This window comes from Pelophylax lessonae (assembly GCF_965119305.1).
Source record: "Pelophylax lessonae genome assembly, chromosome: 2".
In the NCBI taxonomy this organism is placed as follows: Eukaryota; Metazoa; Chordata; class Amphibia; order Anura; family Ranidae; genus Pelophylax; species Pelophylax lessonae.
Window position 1 is genome coordinate 384,084,783 of NC_138769.1, and position 19,712 is coordinate 384,104,494.

Genomic DNA, 19,712 nt, shown 5'->3' on the forward strand with positions numbered 1-19,712 from the left:
AGCTGTAGATCCTTTATTTTCATCTATCTGTGCTATAAAGTAATACAAGTCATAGAGACCTTTTAAATGCAATTTCTTTTAGGTTTAGAACTTGGGCCACAGCCTCAAGGAGTGATCAGATCAGATATGCTTTCCAGAATGAGAGAGCTTGTAAACCAAGCTTTGGACTTCATCGATCTATTCAATAAGGGTAAGTCAATGCCAATTTAGACATTGAATGTATATTCCCCAAATGTTATTTAACACAATGCCTACTTAAAGTGGTTCTAAAGGCAGAAGGTTTTTCACTTTAATGCGTTCTCTGCATTAACGTAAAAAAACCTTCTGCATGCAGCTTCCTCTTCCCCAGCCCCCCTTATACTTACCTGAGTCCGATGTCGATCCAGCGCTGTGCTCAAGATCTGCCTTCTTTTTATATGCGAGTATTTAGTGTATAAAATATCCTGCTAAGAGAAAGCCATTCATTCCTCTGTGAAAGACCCAAAGCAATATTTGGACCTCCTATGTTAGGAGGTCTAGGGCTCTGGTAAGCGATTTTATGTGGTGGGAGCTGGAACACTGAAGTTGATGGAAGTGGTTGCTAACGTTGAACTTCACAAGCGGATGCACTCCTGTATATTCTTTTTGGACTTTTGATGTGGACTTTTTTTCACATTTTTCATTTATTAACATTTTAAGTATATATATCAGCTCAACACACTGTTTTTATACAGCGCCTTGAAAAAGTATTTATACCCCTTGAAATGTTCCACATTTTGTCATGTTACAACCAAAAACATAAAAGTATTTTATTGGGGTTTTATGTGATAGACCAACACAAAGTGGCACATCATTGTAAAGTGGAAGGAAAATGATAAATGGTTTTCAATATTTTTTACAAATAAATATCGGAAAAGTGTGGTGTGCATTTTTATTCAGCCCCCCTGAGTCAATACTTTGTAGAACCACCTTTCACTGCAGTTACAGCGGCAAGTCTTTTTGGGGATGTCTCTACCAGCTTTGCACATCTAGAGAGTGACATTTTTGCCCATTCTTCTTTGCAAAATAGCTCAAGCTCTGTCGGATTGAATGGAGAGCATCTGTGAACAGCAATTTTGAAGTCTTGCCACAGATTCTCAATGGGATTTAGGCCTGGACTTTGGCTGGGCCATTGTAACACATGAATATGCTTTGATCTAAACTATTCCATTGTAGCTCTGGCTGTATGTTTAGGGTCATTGTTCTGCTGGAAGGTGAACCTGTGCCCCAGTTTCAAGTCTTTTGCAGACTCTAACACACAGAGTTACCATGGGCCTCTTAGCTGCTTTTCTGATTAATGCTCTCCTTGCCCGGCCTGTCAGTTTAGGTGGATGGTCATGTCTTGGTAGTTTTGCAGTTGTGCCATACTCTTTCCATTTTCAGGTAATTGATTGAACAGTGCTCCATGAGATGTTTAAAACTTGGGATATTTTTATAACCTAACTTAAACTTCTCCACAACTTTATCCCTGGCCCGTCTGGTGTGTTCTCTAACAAACCTCTGAGGGCTTTACAGAAAAGCTGTATTTATACTGAGATTAAATTATACACAGGTGGACTCTATTTACTAGTTAGAGGACTTCTGAAAGCCATTGGTTCCACTAGATTTTAGATAGGGGTATCAGAGTAAAGGGGGCTGAATACTAATCCACACCACAGATATTTATTTTTAAAACCATTTTGAAAACCATTTATCATTTTCCTTCTGATTCACAATTATGTCACACTTTGTGTTAGTCTATCACATAAAATTCCAATGAAATACATTTAGGTATTTGCTTGTAACCTGATGAAATGTGGAAAATGTCAAGGGGTATAAATACTTTTTCAAGGCACTGTATGTAGTATACTCAAAATCATAGTAATTTAATGTCTGTGATTGCTGCTGTTATTTGCTGATTTCATATTAAATGCACTTCACACTGATTTAATGTCACATTGATTGTATTGATTTTAATGATTTTATTTCAGCACTAAGTGCATTTTTTTTTCAAAGAGGGCATGCCAACATATATCACTAGTGCAGTTAATCCAAAGTAAGATGACTGGGTGGCTAATCACAGCAGGAGCACGGCCCTGGCGGCGCGCCCCCTACGTGTTAGGTACGTGATTTTGTGCTTAAGGGCCACCCTGTCGCAGTAAATGTACGTGGATCGGTCCTTAAGTGGTAATTAAGTGAGTAATCCCTCTCATCTAAGAAAAATGAGTGGTGGTATTAAAGAGTGCAGAGCCTCCGTTTGTAAGGACCTCTCTTTCAGCTCCCTTTGCAGCTACAAGGTCTGTAACATTCTTTTAAAAGCTTGTCAGGGGATTGATTATTCTTATCTACAGTCACAAGCCTACGGGTCTTGTCAGAAACTTTAGTTCAGGTCTGCAGGCATGAGCTGTCTTTTCAAATGTCAAGAACATTTGTCCAAATTAGTGCCCACTGATTTAAAGGGTTAGTTCACCTTTCCTGCACTTTTCCCACAAACCCAGATATCAGCCATAAACCAGGTATTGTTTTTTTTTTTTTTCGTCTGGCGGTTGGCTTTCTTTTGAAAGCGTTCTGAGTGGCTCACAAGTCACTGGAATGCTTTCAGAAGCGGTGGAAGGGGACGACCCCCTCCTCCCGTCAATTACCGGTGTTTCTTGGGCTTACTGTTTCCGCCGGCTCATCCGAGAAATGATCCAATGGTGCCGCTGGCTGTTAACAGCTGGAAGATCACAGTGACGTCATGATGTCACTTCTGGTCCAGGGTGGAAGTAAACAAGTTTTTTTTTTTTTTTTTTATATAAAGCAAAAGATCAAAAATTTTTTTTTTTTTTTTTTTTTTATGTTTTACTTTTTAAGGTAAAGAGGAGATTTGGGGTCTTTTTGAGTGCTAAATGCTTTTTCTCATTAGCAGTATATAGCAGTCTTATGATTTCTATCAGTGTCTGTTAAAAGCTTGTAGCAGGAGTTTTCATTCTCTTCTGGCTGTCCTATGAGGCTGCATGACCCCTGACCCTCTGTCTGGACAGTGCTGATTATGCTGATCACATGCACTCTCCCAAGAAAAAAAAAAACTCTCTAGCAATACACACCAAACTGAGAATGTGCAGACTGACTCCAAAGGCTCTGTTCTATCAGGAGATGGATTGGGGACTGTGGAAAAAGGGGAGGATCAGAGAAGACAGGATCAAACAGCGTTTTTACACAATGTGGAGGGTTAACCCCTTAGGTTCCACAGTGAGTATTACGAGCATGCTTTAGTGAATTTACACACTAATTTTACTGGTGTGTGTTTAGTAACACTTTAAACTATCTCTTCTGTCATAAAAATCCTGCCTGTCAGCACTTTTTAAAAATAAAACTGACTTTACTTTCACTTTAATGTTGAAAAAGCATTCTGTAGTATTTGAAGTGACCATCTCTGGTACATCTCGTTTCATCACATGACAGCTACAACTCAACAGCTTTCTATAACAAATTTATTGGCAGTGAAGTTTACAGCTACCTTTTGAAGTAAAGAATGGTATTAGATAGGGATGTTAAATATCTACATTGCTTTTCCAAAATGTGTTCCAACTGGCATAGGCAAGGGTACCAACAGTGCAACCGGAGACTACCTACATTCAACAGGTAGTTCTGTATCTTCAAAATGATAAAGTTTACCATACTCTTTGGTTCTGGTGATTTGGTAAGTCCATTGCACCAAACTGCCAAAGCTCTCTTTCTCATACAAATAAGCCTAGCTCTGATGATCATAGCCATCTGACCCATGTGAACGTTAATTTCATGTGAAGTGAGAGATCAGAGAAAACTTTTTGGCAAGTTTAGGACTAGTAAGTTGGTGAGTTACCTTAAGAGAAATACAGTTTTGTTACACACAGAGTTCTAACTAAAAAGTGCCACAATTTAGCTTCATCTAAACACTGCAGTGTGGAGAAATAAGTATGTGTCTTTTTGCATTATAAAATATTTTTGCATCTTAAGCTATGCGACATATGGCTGACTTCCACTGACCAGTGGAAACTGGGTAAAACTGTCAGACGGTCCCTGCATGCACAGACGGCATGGCTACACCTACACTATTTGGTTGAGCCAGTCTGGTGGGCATACCTATGTACTACGTGGAAATACACATCCGCACTTTTTCATGATGACTGTATAACTTTGGCACCCCTTCTCCCCTGAAGAAGGAAAAAACATTTAGCGCCGAAACGCGTTGGGTTGCCTTGTGAACACCTCAAGATTCTGGCCTGACACCTTACGTTGGCCAGTCTGGTGCTCCAGCATCTCTGTATTAACCTCCTTGGCAGTATGATTATGTCAGGAATTTTGTACCAAAAGCGGTACAATTTTTTGCATGGAAATTTGGTTTTATATATTGTAGGCCTACAATTCTTAGTAATTACTTACTTAAACCTGACCAAACAAGACTCTAGTAGACAACCCAGATGTGATAAAGTTTGAAACACAAAATCATAAATTATAATATAATAAATAAACTATAAATAAGTTAAAGTAAATATATATATATATATATATATATATATATATATATATATATATATATATATGTATAGTACAGTAAAACTGCAGGCAAGGGCACTGGGGGGCAAACTAAGGTCAATTTATTTTATTTAGTAATGTAATCCAATAGGATTACTATATATCAGTGTGTTTGTGTGTTTTACTTTTTGAATTTGCCGCCGGTTCCACCCCCCTGCGACGTGACGCTCGCAGGGAATGGAAGCCGGGCGCACAGCATCAGGTGGAAGAACCGGCCGCCGTACACTGCCAGAATACATCGCTGGATCGCGGGGACAAGGTAAGTAACCTCTTCCAGGATCCAGCGACTTCTCCCTGGCTGTACCCCGAGTGTGGCTCGGGGTTACCGCTAATGGCACTAAAATTCCACCCCGAGCCAGACTCGGGAATGCCACCAAGGAGGTTAAAGGGTGTTTTGTTTACATTTTTGTATGTCATCAAATATCTGCATTTACCTTAGCAATTACCACTGACCATGTGGTCATTTTTATGATTGTTCTGCAATAAAGTTTTTTTTCTACTTTTTATTATATTTTGTTGTTCTACTCTATTACTCACTTAATCTGCCTGTAAAGTCCAACTGGGGTATCATTTCTCTTTCTAGTATTTATTCGGATGTTGGCTGAACCCCTTTTTATAAGACCAGTGCTCTTTTGGCCTATCTTCTCTTTCAAAATGCATCTAAATGCAATAGTAAAAATTAACCATTGTTTAATCTTGTCAGTATTTTCCACTCTTTTTCTTGCAAATCATAATCCTGTATTCTGTCTTTTGAAGGTAAGGAGTTTCCAAGTTTTGAAACTGATGTATACAAGTTTGTATCCAGGGTGGATTTTCCTCGAGACTCTACAGGAGAAATCACAGCTGTCATCCATTCTGAGCTGCAGGTAGACTTACACGTTTTCTAAACCAGATAAGTTTAGTAGAATTTTCCTCCATATTCATCTTTCCTCCCAATGGTTGAGTCACCAAATTTTCTCTGTCACTCATTGACAGACGCAGACTTCTTGATTAATATCAGTAGGGATATACTGCCCCCTACAGGAGTAGGACACTAGGCAGGAAAAAAGTTCTGGCCACACCTTATGGGCAGTCCCAGGGGGTATATCCTCTCTCTCCCTGCTACAGGATGTCAGTTTTTTTTCTGCCTAGTCAGGAGTAAGGACCTAAGTTCCTTGCTGGGATCTCTGGTCCTGGCAAGCTTTTTTTTAGATAAATCTTTTTTAGTTAGCTTTTTTTCTCCAGTTTGTTCCTGTGAGATCTTCAAGCAATTATGCTGGATCTGGGCGACGGGCTGGATGTTGAGATCCGGTGGTCACCCCAGCCGGCCTAAGAGCGCGTGCAGGCCCTAGCTCCGCGCTGGGTCGGCCGCGACATAGTCCCACTGGACGGGGGCTGGCCCCGCGAGTTAAACGTCTCGCCAGGTCGCCTATGACCAGTCGGAATCTGAGTCGCGGCGTCCGTATTGGTCGACAGCCCCCCCACCTCGGTGGAGAGGGGTTCTGTCAGGAGTTGGTGCCCGCCTGTTCCGGTATGGTGTCCGAGGCATGGTGGTGGCCATCTTGGTACACCCAGCTCGTCCTGCTTGAGAGCTGAGCAGCTGTAGTAATCACCAAGGGCGTGGCCCCTCCCTAGACCCGGGAAAATCACTCCACAAAAGACTTCCTGTCAGATAGACAGCGCTGAGAGCAGTCCTGGTTTGAACTCTGGTGCATCAAGTGGTGAGCCTTTTGAAGGTCTCTCTTCTTTCTCTCTGCGAGGGTCTCGAGCACCACGTGACCACTGGGGGCGCTTTAGCGCTGGGGGATTCTTTTAAAAAAAAAAAAAAGTTTTTCTCTTTCATTTTGTCATTTTTTGCTGACAGGTTTCCCTGGCATTGCCATGAACCCTGCTGCACATGAGTCCCCATCTGATCCCCTCGAGGTGGCCGCAGGGCCCTCCGATTCTCCACTCATCATTGATTCGCTTTCAGCGGTCCTGGAGTCATTTGTGTCCTGGGTGGAGGTGGCCTGTCAGGGACGGGGGGCTAAAAAACGACCCCCGCCCACCCCTGTCTCGTCCAATACCTCAGACTCTGATCCTGAGCCGGTCGCTGCTCAAGGCTTGAACACAAGATCGAGTTGCGATTGCTTCTACCGGTGCGGTTCTTCCCTTCCAATATGCGACTGTCCCCGAATCGCCTAATGGCTCTGTTGGGGGCAGTGTAGCACTGGATGCAAAGGGTGCCCATAGAGGGTGCCTATCTTCACGTTCCCATTTACGCAGGACACCAGCGGTATCTGCGCTTTGCGGTGGGAGCGGACCATTATCAGTTTGTGGCATTACCCTTTGGTCTCGCCTCTGCTTTCCGGGTCTTCACAAAAGTTTGGGCCCCAGTCCTGGCGTTGTTGCGGCAACGGGGCATATCGGTCCTGGGCTACCTGGACGACCTCCTCTTCTGTGCGGAGTCTCCGCAGGCTCAGTGTCATACGCGGACTCTCCAAAAGGAGATTCTTCTCAAATGGAACTGGAATTCCGATTCCCTGGACAATCGGATCCGGCTGAGCGAGCGGACCAGGTAGTTTCTGGTTTGGGGGCCTCGGTCTCCGATGCTCAGTCAGGGGAAGCCCTTTTTTCCGAAAGTATCCAGGTTATCGATAAATGCGTTGGAACTGAAAGCGATCAGGTTTTGCCTGGTTCACCGGACCGAGCATCTTCAGGGCTGCTCGGTTCGGATTCAGTCGGACAATGCCACGGCCGTGGCCTATGTCAATCATCAAGGGGACACCAAGAGTGTTCTGGCGGCCATGGAAGTGGCCGGCAGGTTTTGGGCGGAACAGTTTGTTCCGGCTCTTTCTGCAGTTTACGTTCTGGGTGTGGAAAATTGACAGGCGGACTTTCTCAGCCGTCAGACCCTGGATCAAGGGGAATGGCCTCTTCAGACAGAGGTGTTTCACCAGTTGTGCCTTCATTGGGGCACCCCGGACGTGGATCTGTTGGCATCTCGGCGCAACAGAAAGGTGCAGAGGGTTGTAGCCCGCGCCCGCGATCCTCTGGCAGACGCCACAGACGCACTGAATACTCTGTGGGGGCAGTACCAGCTGCTGTATGCCTTTCCTCCTCTCAAGTTGTCACCGAAACTTCTTCACAGGATAGAGGCGGAGGGAATTCCAGTCATCCTTGTGACTCCGGATTGGCCTCATCGGGCCTGATATGCCGTCGTGGTCAGGCTGGTCGCAGACGCTCCTTGGCGACTTCCTCTTAGGGAGGATCTGCCGTCTCTGGGACCGATCGTCCATCCTGCTTTACGAACGCTGGCTTTGACGGCTTGGCTGTTGAGAGCCAGGTGCTGAAGGACAGGGGTTTGTCTGTTTCAGTTATCCCTACTCTGATTAAAGCAAGGAAAGCGACTTCCAGAAAGGTCTATCATCGCACATGGAAGTCTTATATCGCGTGGTGTGAATCCCTTGGGTTTCCTCCACGTTCTTACTCGGTGGCTCGGATATTGGCTTTTCTGCAATGGGGGGTTGAGCAGAAACTGGCCTTGAGCACTATCAAGGGTCAGGTCTCAGCATTGGCAATCTTCTTCCAGAGGCCACTGGCTACTCATTCCTTGGTGCGGAGTTTCATCCAGGGGGTGCGGCACCTGGCTCCTCCGATGCGCGCACCCTTGCCGCCCAGGGATCTTAATTTGGTGTTGTCGGTTCTCCAGAAACCTCCCTTTGAAAATATTAGGGAGATTCCCTTGCTTACCTTATCCCAGAAGGTGGCCTTTTTTGGTGGCTATCACTTCTGCACGCAGGGTGTCGGAATTGGCCGCATTGTCCTGTCTTTCCCCATATCTGGTGGTTCATAGGGATAAGGTGGTTCTTTGTCCGAATCCATCCTTCCTTCCTAAGGTGGTTTCAGAGTTTCATTTGAATGAGGATATTGTGTTACCTTCCCTGTGTCCTAAGCCCAGTCATCCTCGGGAGTTTTGCGTTACACTCCTTGGATGTGGTTCGGGCGATCAGGGTGTACTTGGCTACTACTGACTCTTTTCGTAAGGCTGATTCACTTTTTGTGATCACGGATGGCCCTAGAAAGGGGTTGCCTGCGTCTGCTGCGACTATCTCCAGATGGATCAGACAGACGGTGGTGCAGGCTTATTCTATTAAGGGTCGGGTTCCTCCGTTACCCGGTTAAGGCACACTCTACTCGGGCTCTTAGTGCTTCCTGGGCCTTCCGCCATCAGGCGTCGGTGCTTCAGATTAGCAAGGCGGCTACCTGGTCGTCGGCTCATACCTTTACAAAATTTTATAAAGTTGATGTGCTGGCATCGGCGGATGCCTCTTTTGGCCGCAAGGTTCTGCAGGCCGCTGTTTGAGGGGACCGTTGGTCTACCTCGGGGGTTTTTTGTTTTTTTCAGTTGGGTCTCATCCTTTTGTTCGATGAGTCCTTGATGCTTCTGGTTGGCTCCGGTTGGGCCTTCTGGATTGGATTTTTATTTCTGTTATCCCACCCCTCATTTGTGGCACTGCTTTGGGACGTCCCTACTGATATTAATCAAGATGTCTGCGTCTGTCAATGAGCGACAGAGAAAATTGGATTTTTGACTTACCGTAAAATCCTTTTCTCTTAAGCTCATTGACAGACGCAGGACCCGCCCCTCTATTTTTGAGTTGGTTTGGGTTGAATTCTCTGACACTGCTTTGTTACATAACTGACATCCTGTAGCAGGGAGAGAGAGGATATACCCCCTGGGACTGCCCATAAGGTGTGGCCAGAACTTTTTTCCTGCCTAGTGTCCTACTCCTGTAGGGGGCAGTATATCCCTACTGATATTAATCAAGAAGTCTGCGTCTTTCAATGAGCTTAAGAGAAAAGGATTTTACGGTAAGTCAAAAATCCAATTTTCCTACAACAGCAATAGTCATAATAATTATCAATTTTTAAAAAATAACAGCTGGAATAGGTTTTGAAAATAATCTTTCCCTGTTTGGTGTAGGTGCCTGATGATGGAAACAGTGTAGCCAAATACTGTACCTAATGAAACTCATGTACTGTGTGGGATGCTTCTGTTTAGACATGTGCGGTTCGTGTCCTTCTGAATAAATATTCAGACACATTTTTTGTTATTAGGAGATTCGGATATATCCAAATACCTGAATTGCAGTATAAACAAAGTTTACCAAATGCTCCAAATAACTAAACTAAATTAGTCCGAATTTCTGAAATTCTATTCGAATTCGAACTGCAAACATTTAAAAAATCAAAGACTCTGTGTGTTATTAGAGTACCATTTTGAAATAATGCTGTTTTTGTTATGCCAAAGATGATTTAACCACTTCTGGACCAGAAGGATTTACCCCCTTGTGTGTGTGTGTGTGTGTGTGTGTGTGTATGTGTATATATATATATATATATATATATAAATACGTATACATATGTTATATATATACAAACCCGATTCCAAAAAAGTTGGGACACTGTACAAATTGTTAATAAAAACAGAATAAGTTTAATAAGTTGATTTTAAATTTCATGGCATCAACACATCTCAAAAAAGTTGGGACAAGGTTATGTTTACCACTTTGTGGCATCCCCTCTTCTTTTTATAACAGTCTACAAACGTCTGGGGACTGAGGAGACAAGTTGCTCAAGTTTAGGAATAGGAATGTTGTCCCATTCTTGTCTAATACGGGCTTATAGTTGCTCAACTGTCTTAGGTCTTCTTTGTCGCATCTTCCTCTTTATGATGCGCCAAATGTTTTCTATGTGGGAAAGATCTGGACTGCAGGCTGGCCATTTCAGTACCCGGTTCCTTCTTCTACGCAGCCATGATGGTGTAATTGATGCAGTATGTGGTCTGGCATTGTCATGTTGGAAAATGCAAGGTCTTCTCTGAAAGAGACGACATCTGGATGGGAGCATATGTTTTTCTAGAACTTGGATATACCTTTCAGCATTGATGGTGCCTGTCCAGATGTGTAAGCTGCCCATGCCACACACACTTATGCAACCCCATACCATCAGAGATGCAGGCTTCTGAACTGGAAAAGATTAATTCGGAGTCTGTGTTTTAACCTGGAGTCTTGCCAACATCCCTAGTAAATATTGAACAGTAAAAAACCCCTGAGGAGTGGGACTTTAAACGGCAAGAGCCAGGACTTGAGTATGAAAGTAAATAAATTTTATTACAAATGTTACAAAAAATGGATTGACAAAGACAAATATAACATGTATCATAAAAACATGGTCATAACTACGTCTTGGAACCAAGACGTAGTTATGACCATGTTTTTATGATACATGTTATTTTTGTCTTTGTCAATCCATTTTTTGTAACATTTGTAATAAAATTTATTTACTTTCATACTCAAGTCCTGGTTCTTGCCGTTTAAAGTCCCACTCCTCAGGGGTTTTTTACTGTTCAGGCTTCTGAACTGAGCGCTGATAACAACTTGGGTTGTCCTTGTCCTCTTTAGTCCAGATGACACGGCGTCCCAGTTTTCCAAAAATAACCGTCTGACCACAGAACAGTTTTCCACTTTGCCACAGTCCATTTTAAATGAGCCTTGGCCCAGAGAAAACGCCTGCGCTTCTGGATCATGTTTAGATATGGCGTCTTTTTTGGCCTATAGAGTTTTAGCTGGCATTGGCGAATGGCACGGTGGGTTGTGTTCACCGACCATGTTTTCTGGAAGTATTCCTGAGCCCATGTTGAGATTTCCATAACAGTAGCATTCCCCTATGTCAGTGATGGTGAACCTTGGCACCCCAGATGTTTTAGAACTACATTTCCCATGATACTCATGCACTCTCCAGTGTAGTTGAGCATCATGGGAAATGTAGTTTCAAAACCTCTGGGGTGCCAAGGTTAGCCATCACTGCCCTATGTAATGCAGTGCTGTCTAAGGGCCCAAAGATCACGGGCATCCAGTATGGTTTTCCGGCCTTGACCCTTACGCACAGAGATTGTTCCAGATTCTCTGAATCTTTGGATTATATTATGCACTGTAGATGATGATAACTTCAAACTCTGCAATTTTTCTCTGAGAAACTCCTTTCTGATATTGCTCCACTATTTTTCGCCGCAGCATTGGGGGAATTGGTGATCCTCTGCCCATCTTGACTTCTGAGAGACACTGACACTCTGAGAGGCTCTTTTTATACCCAATCATGTTGCCAAATGACCTGATAAGTTGTAAATTGGTCCTCCAGCTGTTCCTTATATGTACATTAAACTTTTTCGGCCTCTTTTTGTCCCAACTTTTTTGGAATGTGTAGCTCTCATGAAATCCATAATGAGCCAATATTTGGCATGACATTTCAAAATGTCTCACTTTCAACATTTGATATGTTATCTATATTATATTGTGAATAAAATATAAGTTTGAGATTTGTAAACTAGTCCATTCCTTTTTTACTCACAATTTGTACAGTGTCCCAACTTTTTTGGGATTGGGTTTGTGTATTGTGAGGGATTAGCTTGGTAGCAGGTGTGGATAACCCCTTTTGGGGGGTTCGTCACACAGGGAGATAGCCGAGGAGTGATTGAAAACAACAGTTTATGGTTTATTCTTCCAATTTCTTCAAACAAGTGCATGCAGCAAAAACATCAAAAATCAAAATAAAACACAAAATAAATCCTGGCCGCTGTGGGCGTCTACCTTCTCACACACAGGAACCTACCTAAGAAGTCTTCCCAACCTACTGTTTGGCAGACACTGCTGGTCCTACAGCAGACACTCAAATGTCCATTTGTGTTTTCTTTACACAGAAAAAGTTCAACACCTCACCTTTAGAAGTCTCTCATCTGACTGCTCTCCCCAGCTTACACAGCCTCAGGAGACAGAAATCAATAGACTCCCTTTGGACAAATTATAGAGGTCTTAATTGCCTCATTCTGAACAGCTGAAAGTTTTCTCAACTTCCGTACACCATCCTGCCTACCTCTGCAGCCGACACCTGATAGTAATTGGTGAATTGTCTAAACCAAGCAGAAATATATCTCCCGTCTGAGACAACACCCATAGATTTACCTGACTTCCTGTCACATACCCCCCCCCTCTTGTTTCAACCCTAAGGTTGGGACACAGGTTGCCAGGCACGCATGTGCACGGGACAAACCATCTGCATTCCCCATTTGAACACCGGGGCGATGCGTTACCACAAAACGAAATTCCTGAAGGGCTAGGAACCACCTATTTATTCTCCTATTGGTCTCCTTGTTCTGGGCCATCCACTTCAATGGGGCATGATCCGTCACCAGTTCAAACTGTCTACCCAGGAGGTAGTACAGGAGCGAATCCAAAGCCCATTTCACCGCCAAACACTCTTTCTCAATGGTGGCATAATTCTCCTCATGGGCCTTCAACTTCCGGCTGAGGTACATAACAGGGTGTTCTTCCCCATTGATAATCTGGGACAGTACAGCTCCTAAACCCACATTTGATGCATCTGTCTGGACCACAAAGTCTCGTGAAAAATCAGGCGACTTTAAAACTGGCTGACTACATAAGGCCTGTTTTAAAGCCTGAAAAGCTGTTTCTGCCTCGGGAGTCCATTTGATCATGACAGACTCCTTCCCTTTGGTCAAATTGGTCAGGGAAGCAGCCTGTGAGGCAAAATGGGGAATAAAACGGCGATAATAACCTGCAATCCCCAAAAATGCACGAACCTGTTTCTTGTTGGTGGGATGTGGCCAATCCTTAATAGCCTCAACTTTATTTATTTGGGGCTTGATTATACCTCTACCAATGGTATACCCCAGATACTTTGCCTCTTCTAGCCCAATGGTACATTTTTTTGGATTGGCTGTAAATCCAGCCTTCCAGATGGAATCCAACACAGCCTGAACTTTTGGTAAGTGTGAGTCCCAATCCTCACTATGAATGACCACATCATCGAGGTATGCAGCAGCATAGGCTTGATGAGGCCGAAGGGTCTTATCCATGGTGCGTTGGAATGTGGCAGGAGCATTCTGTAACCCAAAAGGCATCCTCCGATATTGGAAAGATCCGTCTGGAGTTACAAATGCTGTTTTTTCCCCTGGCCGACCCCGAGAGAAGAATTTGCCAATTACACTTGGTAAGGTCTAACGTGGTCATGTACCGGGCAGTGCCTAGGCGATCAATTAGTTCATCTATGTGGGGCATAGGATAGGTGTCAAACTTAGTGATTTTATTCAGGCGGCGAAAATCATTACAAAACCGCCAACTTCCATCTGGTTTGGGCACTAAGACAATGGGACTGGACCAATCACTATTTGACTCTTCTATCACCCCCAACTCAAGCATTTTTTTAATTTCCTGGCGAATGGCCTCTCGCCGGGTTTCTGGAATTCTATAAGGCTTTAACTTGACCTTATCCCCTGGTGTGGTGATGATGTCATGTTTAACTCCAGAAACCCAACCTGGCAGGTCTGAAAACTTCTCCCTATTACGGAGCACAAATTCTTTAACCTCCTGTTTCTGAATTTTGGACAGAGTCTCTGCTATCCCAACTTCAGGGACAGCCAGGTTAACTGGAGCAGAAACTCGGGTAGTCTCAGCGACCAAGGACTCTCTATCCTTCCATGGTTTTAACAAGTTCAAGTGATAGAGCTGCTCAGGTTTTCGTCTTCCCGGTTGGCTAATTTTATAATTCACCATCCCTATTTTCTCCAACACTTCATAGGGCCCCTGCCATTTGGCTAGGAATTTACTTTCGACCGTGGGGACCAACACCAACACCCTATCACCAGGTGCAAAAGAACGGACCTGGCCCCACGATTGTAAATCCTTTGTTGAGCCAACTGGGCTTGGGCTAAATGTACCTTCACAATCGGCATCACTTGGGCAATTCTATCTTGCATTTGTGCCACATGCTCAATCACACTTCGATGAGGGGAACTCTACCTCTCCCATGTTTCCCTGGCAATGTCCAGTAGGCCCCGGGGGTGCCTCCCATACAGCAACTCAAACGGAGAGAACCCTGTGGATGATTGGGGAACCTCTCTTATGGCAAACATCAGATAAGGGAGCAGATAATCCCAATTCTTTCCGTCTTTATCCACCACCTTCCTCAACATTTGTTTTAACGTTTTATTAAACCTCTCCAGTAACCCATTTGTTTGAGGGTGATATACTGAGGTACGTAACTGGGTCACTTTCAGGAGTTTACAAAGTTCTCTTGTCACCCTAGACATAAACGGGGTGCCCTGGTCAGTTAGGATTTCCTTAGGCAGACCCACCCGGGTGACAACTTGAAATAACTCCTTGGCTATGGTTTTAGCAGAGGTATTTCGGAGAGGAACCGCTTCTGGGTAACGGGTGGCATAATCCATTATTACTAAAGATGTGCTGGTGCCCTCTAGTGGACTTCCGTAAGGGCCCAACCAAATCCATGGCGATCCTCTCAAAAGGGACCTCGATAATAGGCAGGGGTACCAACGGACTGCGGAAATGGGGCATGGGTGCATTAATCTGACACACTGGACAGGAAGAGCAGTACAATTCCACTTCCTTAGTGATCCCAGGCCAATAAAACCTCTGGGTGATTCTCTCCCGGGTTTTTTCTGCTCCCAAATGTCCCCCAAGAATGTGCCCATGGGCCAGTTCCAAAACCATCTTGCGGTAGGGTTTAGGCACTACCAGTTGCTCATCGGTGTCCTCTATCCTCTGTGACACTCGATATAAGAGGTCCCTTTCAATAATGAAGTAAGGGAGGGCAATCCTCTCGTCAGGGTTAACTAGCTCCCCATCTATCTTCACTACATTCTCCCGGGCTCTTAGCAATGTGGGGTCCCTCAATTGCTCAGTGATAAAATTTTCTCGGTGCACCTTAAGGTCATCCAACCCTAACGACCGCTATTCCTCTTCTGAGGTAGCAGGCTCCTCCCTAGGGACTGGTGTTTCCCCGGCTAAGACTGAGCACGGAAACTCAGGATAATCCTCACAGTTAGAGGATTCTGGAGTAGATGGTTCAGGCTCAGAAGAACCACCTACTGGGGAATCTGGGCAATCCCAGAGTTCCCAGAACTTGGGAAATCCCTTCCCACAATGGCGTCATGTGGCAGTTTGGGAACTAAACCCACTTGGTGACACAGGATACCGAGGGATGTTTCAAAAGTAACTGTAGTCACCGGATATTCTCGAGTGTCCCCATGTACACAAACTACAGCCATTTTCCTAGGATGTAAGTTTTTTTTCACCACTAGATCACTTCTCACTAAGGTGACCAGGCTACCTGAATCCAACAATACCACAACATCTTTACCATCTAAACACATTCTATATAAAGGTTTCTCATTCCCCTTTACTGCAGTGTATGTGGTTGCAAAAAAGGACTGTCGTCTCTCTGTCAGAAAGTCACAATGCATGGGTTCATCATCCGCTGGGCAAACCGCTGGGCAAACCGCTGCTACATGTCCCTCTTCCCGGCAACGGTGACAAATCAACCTTCCGGTCCTCTCCTGTGGGATGGGTCTTCCAGGCCGCTCTCGCCAAACATAAGTAGTAGTCCTGCTAATACCTCTAGTTGCTCTTTGGCTCCTCTCTCCACCCCCATCCCCTGACGCAGTCTTACTTATAGGTGGGGAGGGTCTGGTCTTGGGGTGAAAAGTCTGTGTATCTCTGGAAAAAGAGGTCAAATTCTCAGTAGTTAGGTACCTTTCGACCAGGTCTACTAATTTGTCTGCGGTTTCCGGAACCACCATGGCTCACCCATTTCTGCAGGGTGTTAGGAAGAGACCTAAGAAATTTGTCCATGACTACTCGCTCCAAAATTTTTGGTCCGGACAGAATTTCTGGCTGCAGCCATTTCTTAGCCAAATGGATGAGGTCATACATCTGCGACCGGGGTGGTTTCTTCAGCTGATAACTCCAATTGTGGACCCGCTGAGCACGGACATCCAAGGTTACCCCAAAACGTGCCAATATTTCCACTTTTAATCGATCATAGTTTTTTGCATCTGCAAGTTCCAAGTCAAAATATGCCTTTTGGGCTTCTCCAGCTAATAGGGGGGCCACTAGTCCAGCCCACTGTTCTTTAGGCCAACTCTCTTTCTCCGCTGTTCTTTCAAACGTGGTCAGAAACATCTCAGGGTCCTCATCTCTGTAGTCATCTTTGGCAATAAGTGGTTTACCCGAAAAGTCGGTAGGTTACTGGCCTGACTCCCAGCCTCGGTCTACTGTCTCTGAAGCTGTTTCACAATGGCCTCCATTTGCTGCTGGTGTCTCTGTTCCAAGCCTTCAATGGCCTCTCGGTGAGCTTGTTGTTGAGCTACAAAGCTCCGCTGAAAATCCGCATTTGCCTGCTGTTGAGCTGCATTTGCCTGCTGTTGGGCTGCATTCGATATAATCAGTTGTTTCAGTATCTCCTCCATTTTGGGTTTACTTTAACTGCCCGCGGCTCTCCACCATATGTGAGGGATTAGCTCGGTAGCAGGTGTGGATAAACCCTTTTGGGGGGTTCGTCACACAGGGAGATAGCCGAGGAGTGATTGAAAACAACAGTTTATGGTTTATTCTTCCAATTTCTTCAAACAAGTGCATGCAGCAAAAACATCAAAAATCAAAATAAAACACAAAATAAATCCTGGCCGCTGTGGGCGTCTACCTTCTCACACACAGGAACCTACCTAAGAAGTCTTCCCAACCTACTGTTGGGCAGACACTGCTGGTCCTACAGCAGACACTCAAATGTCCATTTGTGTTTTCTTTACACAGAAAAAGTTCAACACCTCACCTTTAGAAGTCTCTCATCTGACTGCTCTCCCCAGCTTACACAGCCTCAGGAGACAGCAATCAATAGACTCCCTTTGGACAAATTATAGAGGTCTTAATTGCCTCATTCTGAACAGCTGAAAGTTTTCTCAACTTCCGTACACCATCCTGCCTACCTCTGCAGCCGACACCTGATAGTAATTGGTGAATTGTCTAAACCAAGCAGAAATATATCTCCCGTCTGAGACAACACCCATAGATTTACCTGACTTCCTGTCACAGTATATATATATATATATATATATATATATATATATTTATGTATATATATATATATATATATATATATATATATATATATATATATATATATAGTAAAACTGCAGGAAAGGGCAGTGGGGGGCAAACTAATGTCATTTTATTTTGTAATGTAATCCAATGGGATTACAATATATCAGTGTGTTTGTGTGTTTTACGTTTTGAATTTGCCGCCGGTTCCACCCCCCTGCGAGCGTCTTGTCGCAGGAAACGGAAGCCGGGGCTCACAGCATCGGTCGGAAGATCCGGCCACCGTATGCTGCAGGGACACATCGCGGGATCCCGGGGACAAGGTAAGTAACCTCTACCAGGATCCAGCAATGCTCCCTGGCGGTACCCTGAGTGTGGCTCATGGCACTAAAATTCCACCCCAAGCCCCACTTGGGAATACTGCTAAGGAGGTTAATGACCAGGCCATTCTTTGCAATACGGCACTGCGTTGCTTTAACTGATAATTGCACGGTCGTGCGTATTTGATCACCTCTGCGATTTTAATTTTTTGCGCTATAAACAAAAAAAGAACGACAATTCTAAGAGAAAAGAAAACGATATTTTTTACTTTCTGCTATATAACAAAATCTATTTTATTCATCATTTTAGGCCAATTTGTATTCTGCTACATATTTTTGGTAAGGGTAAGGGTATATTGATTGGTTTGTGCAAAAGTTATCACGTCTACAAACTAGGGGAAAGATTTATGTATTTTTTATTTATTTATTTATTTATTTTTACTAGTTATGGTAACGATCAGCGATTTTTAGTGGGAATGCGACATTGCGGTGGACAGATTGGACATCTAACTGACATTTTTGACACTTTTTTTACATACAAAAGTGTGCATGCAAAGATTACATATGAAAAGTACCCTTGTCTGGAAGATACTCCGCACCTGCGCAGTAGGGAACCGGCTGTGAAGCCGAAAGGCTTCATTGCCAGTTTCCCATAGAATGAATGGCGGTGGCAGCACCTGACAGCCGATCCAAAAATCGGCTGGGATACTCACACCCACAGGCTCCCTAGACAGGTAGGTGTCTATTTATTAAATGTCAGCAGCCTCAGTATTTGTAGCTGCTGACTTTTAACATATGTTTTTTAACAGCTGGAACACCGCTTTAAGAATATTTATTTTTCCTCTAGCCGACTCAGTAGGGGGGTTCATAGCAAATGGTGCATGCTGGAGGAGGATTTAAATATTTGAGGCAGGCCTTGTAAAATCTCTCAGTTCCCCAGGCTGTGGCCCTGGGAGCTGCTACTGGACTGACCTGTCTATTAGGCCCATAGCCTAAGTGGGGCCTGACATGTGCTCTGGATGTAGAGATAGGCCTGAAATGGCCCCAGAACTGTCTTGTCTGTCGAAGGAGGATAGCTTGAGAAAGCAAAGATGAAGATTCGTTTCTCGCAGAGCCTGGTGACTCTTTGGGAGAGAATGCACTGTAGCCTAGGAAACAGCACAGAGGGCTCTGGAACCAGCAAGAGAGAGGAAAATCTGTGAACCAGCTACAATTCTGCCTAGAATGTTGCTGGGTTGGCCTAAAAGGTCCTGACACTGTGGAGTTGGAGATGGAACTGGACGGGTCTGTAAGTGATCTGCTTGGGTAACTGGGACCCCTAACCCTTAACTCCTTGTGCAGGATGACCATTATAACTACTAAAAAGAAAGTGGCTGAAGTCCTCAGTGTTCTTTCAGTTCCCAGTTTTAGCCATGGACTTGGCTCTGGGATGAAATGCTGTCCCACCCCTGTCTCTGGAGGTATCGCCTCGCTTCTGGGGGTCAGGGATGCTGCATTTAAAGAACATTACGGGTTACCATTAAAAGAAACTTCTCATGAAAGAAAGATCCATTCTCAAAGTTTATGTATAATTGTTTTCAACCATGTCCATTTTTCCTTAAAATACAGTGACAATGTAGTAGCTACCTCAGAAAAACATGCAGGGGGTTTGCCTAAAATGTCTAATTTTTAGCCATTCTGGCAGCTTCAAACTTGTTGGCTGCTATTTAAACTTTTGACCCATACTAGCTACTATTCAGTATTACTGGGAGTAAATGAGCTGCTTTTTGTTTACAGGTGGCGAACTTTACAATGTTAATAGAAACCTGTACTGGGAGAATATGGGGGCTGCCATTGTAATGTCTTTAACTTTTTTTTTTTGCTGTCAGTGTGCCTACTATTTGTCCTGGTGATCATTGTCACC

At 44.2% G+C, this 19,712-nt stretch overlaps 2 protein-coding genes across 3 annotated transcripts in view; both read left to right on the forward strand.

Moving 5' to 3' along the window:
- Positions 1–19,712, forward strand: part of MDH2 (malate dehydrogenase 2) — a 254,993-nt gene that overhangs the window by 58,172 nt on the left and 177,109 nt on the right. The gene's annotated exons all lie outside the window — the stretch shown is intronic.
- Positions 1–19,712, forward strand: part of LOC309546553 (N-acyl-aromatic-L-amino acid amidohydrolase (carboxylate-forming)-like) — a 41,351-nt gene that overhangs the window by 19,725 nt on the left and 1,914 nt on the right. For both annotated transcript variants that reach the window (XM_082246303.1, XM_082246302.1), the window contains exons 5-6: positions 83–190; positions 5,311–5,420. In XM_082246303.1, coding sequence (XP_082102429.1) covers positions 83–190; positions 5,311–5,420 — 218 coding nt within the window. The remainder of the gene's footprint in view (positions 1–82; positions 191–5,310; positions 5,421–19,712) is intronic.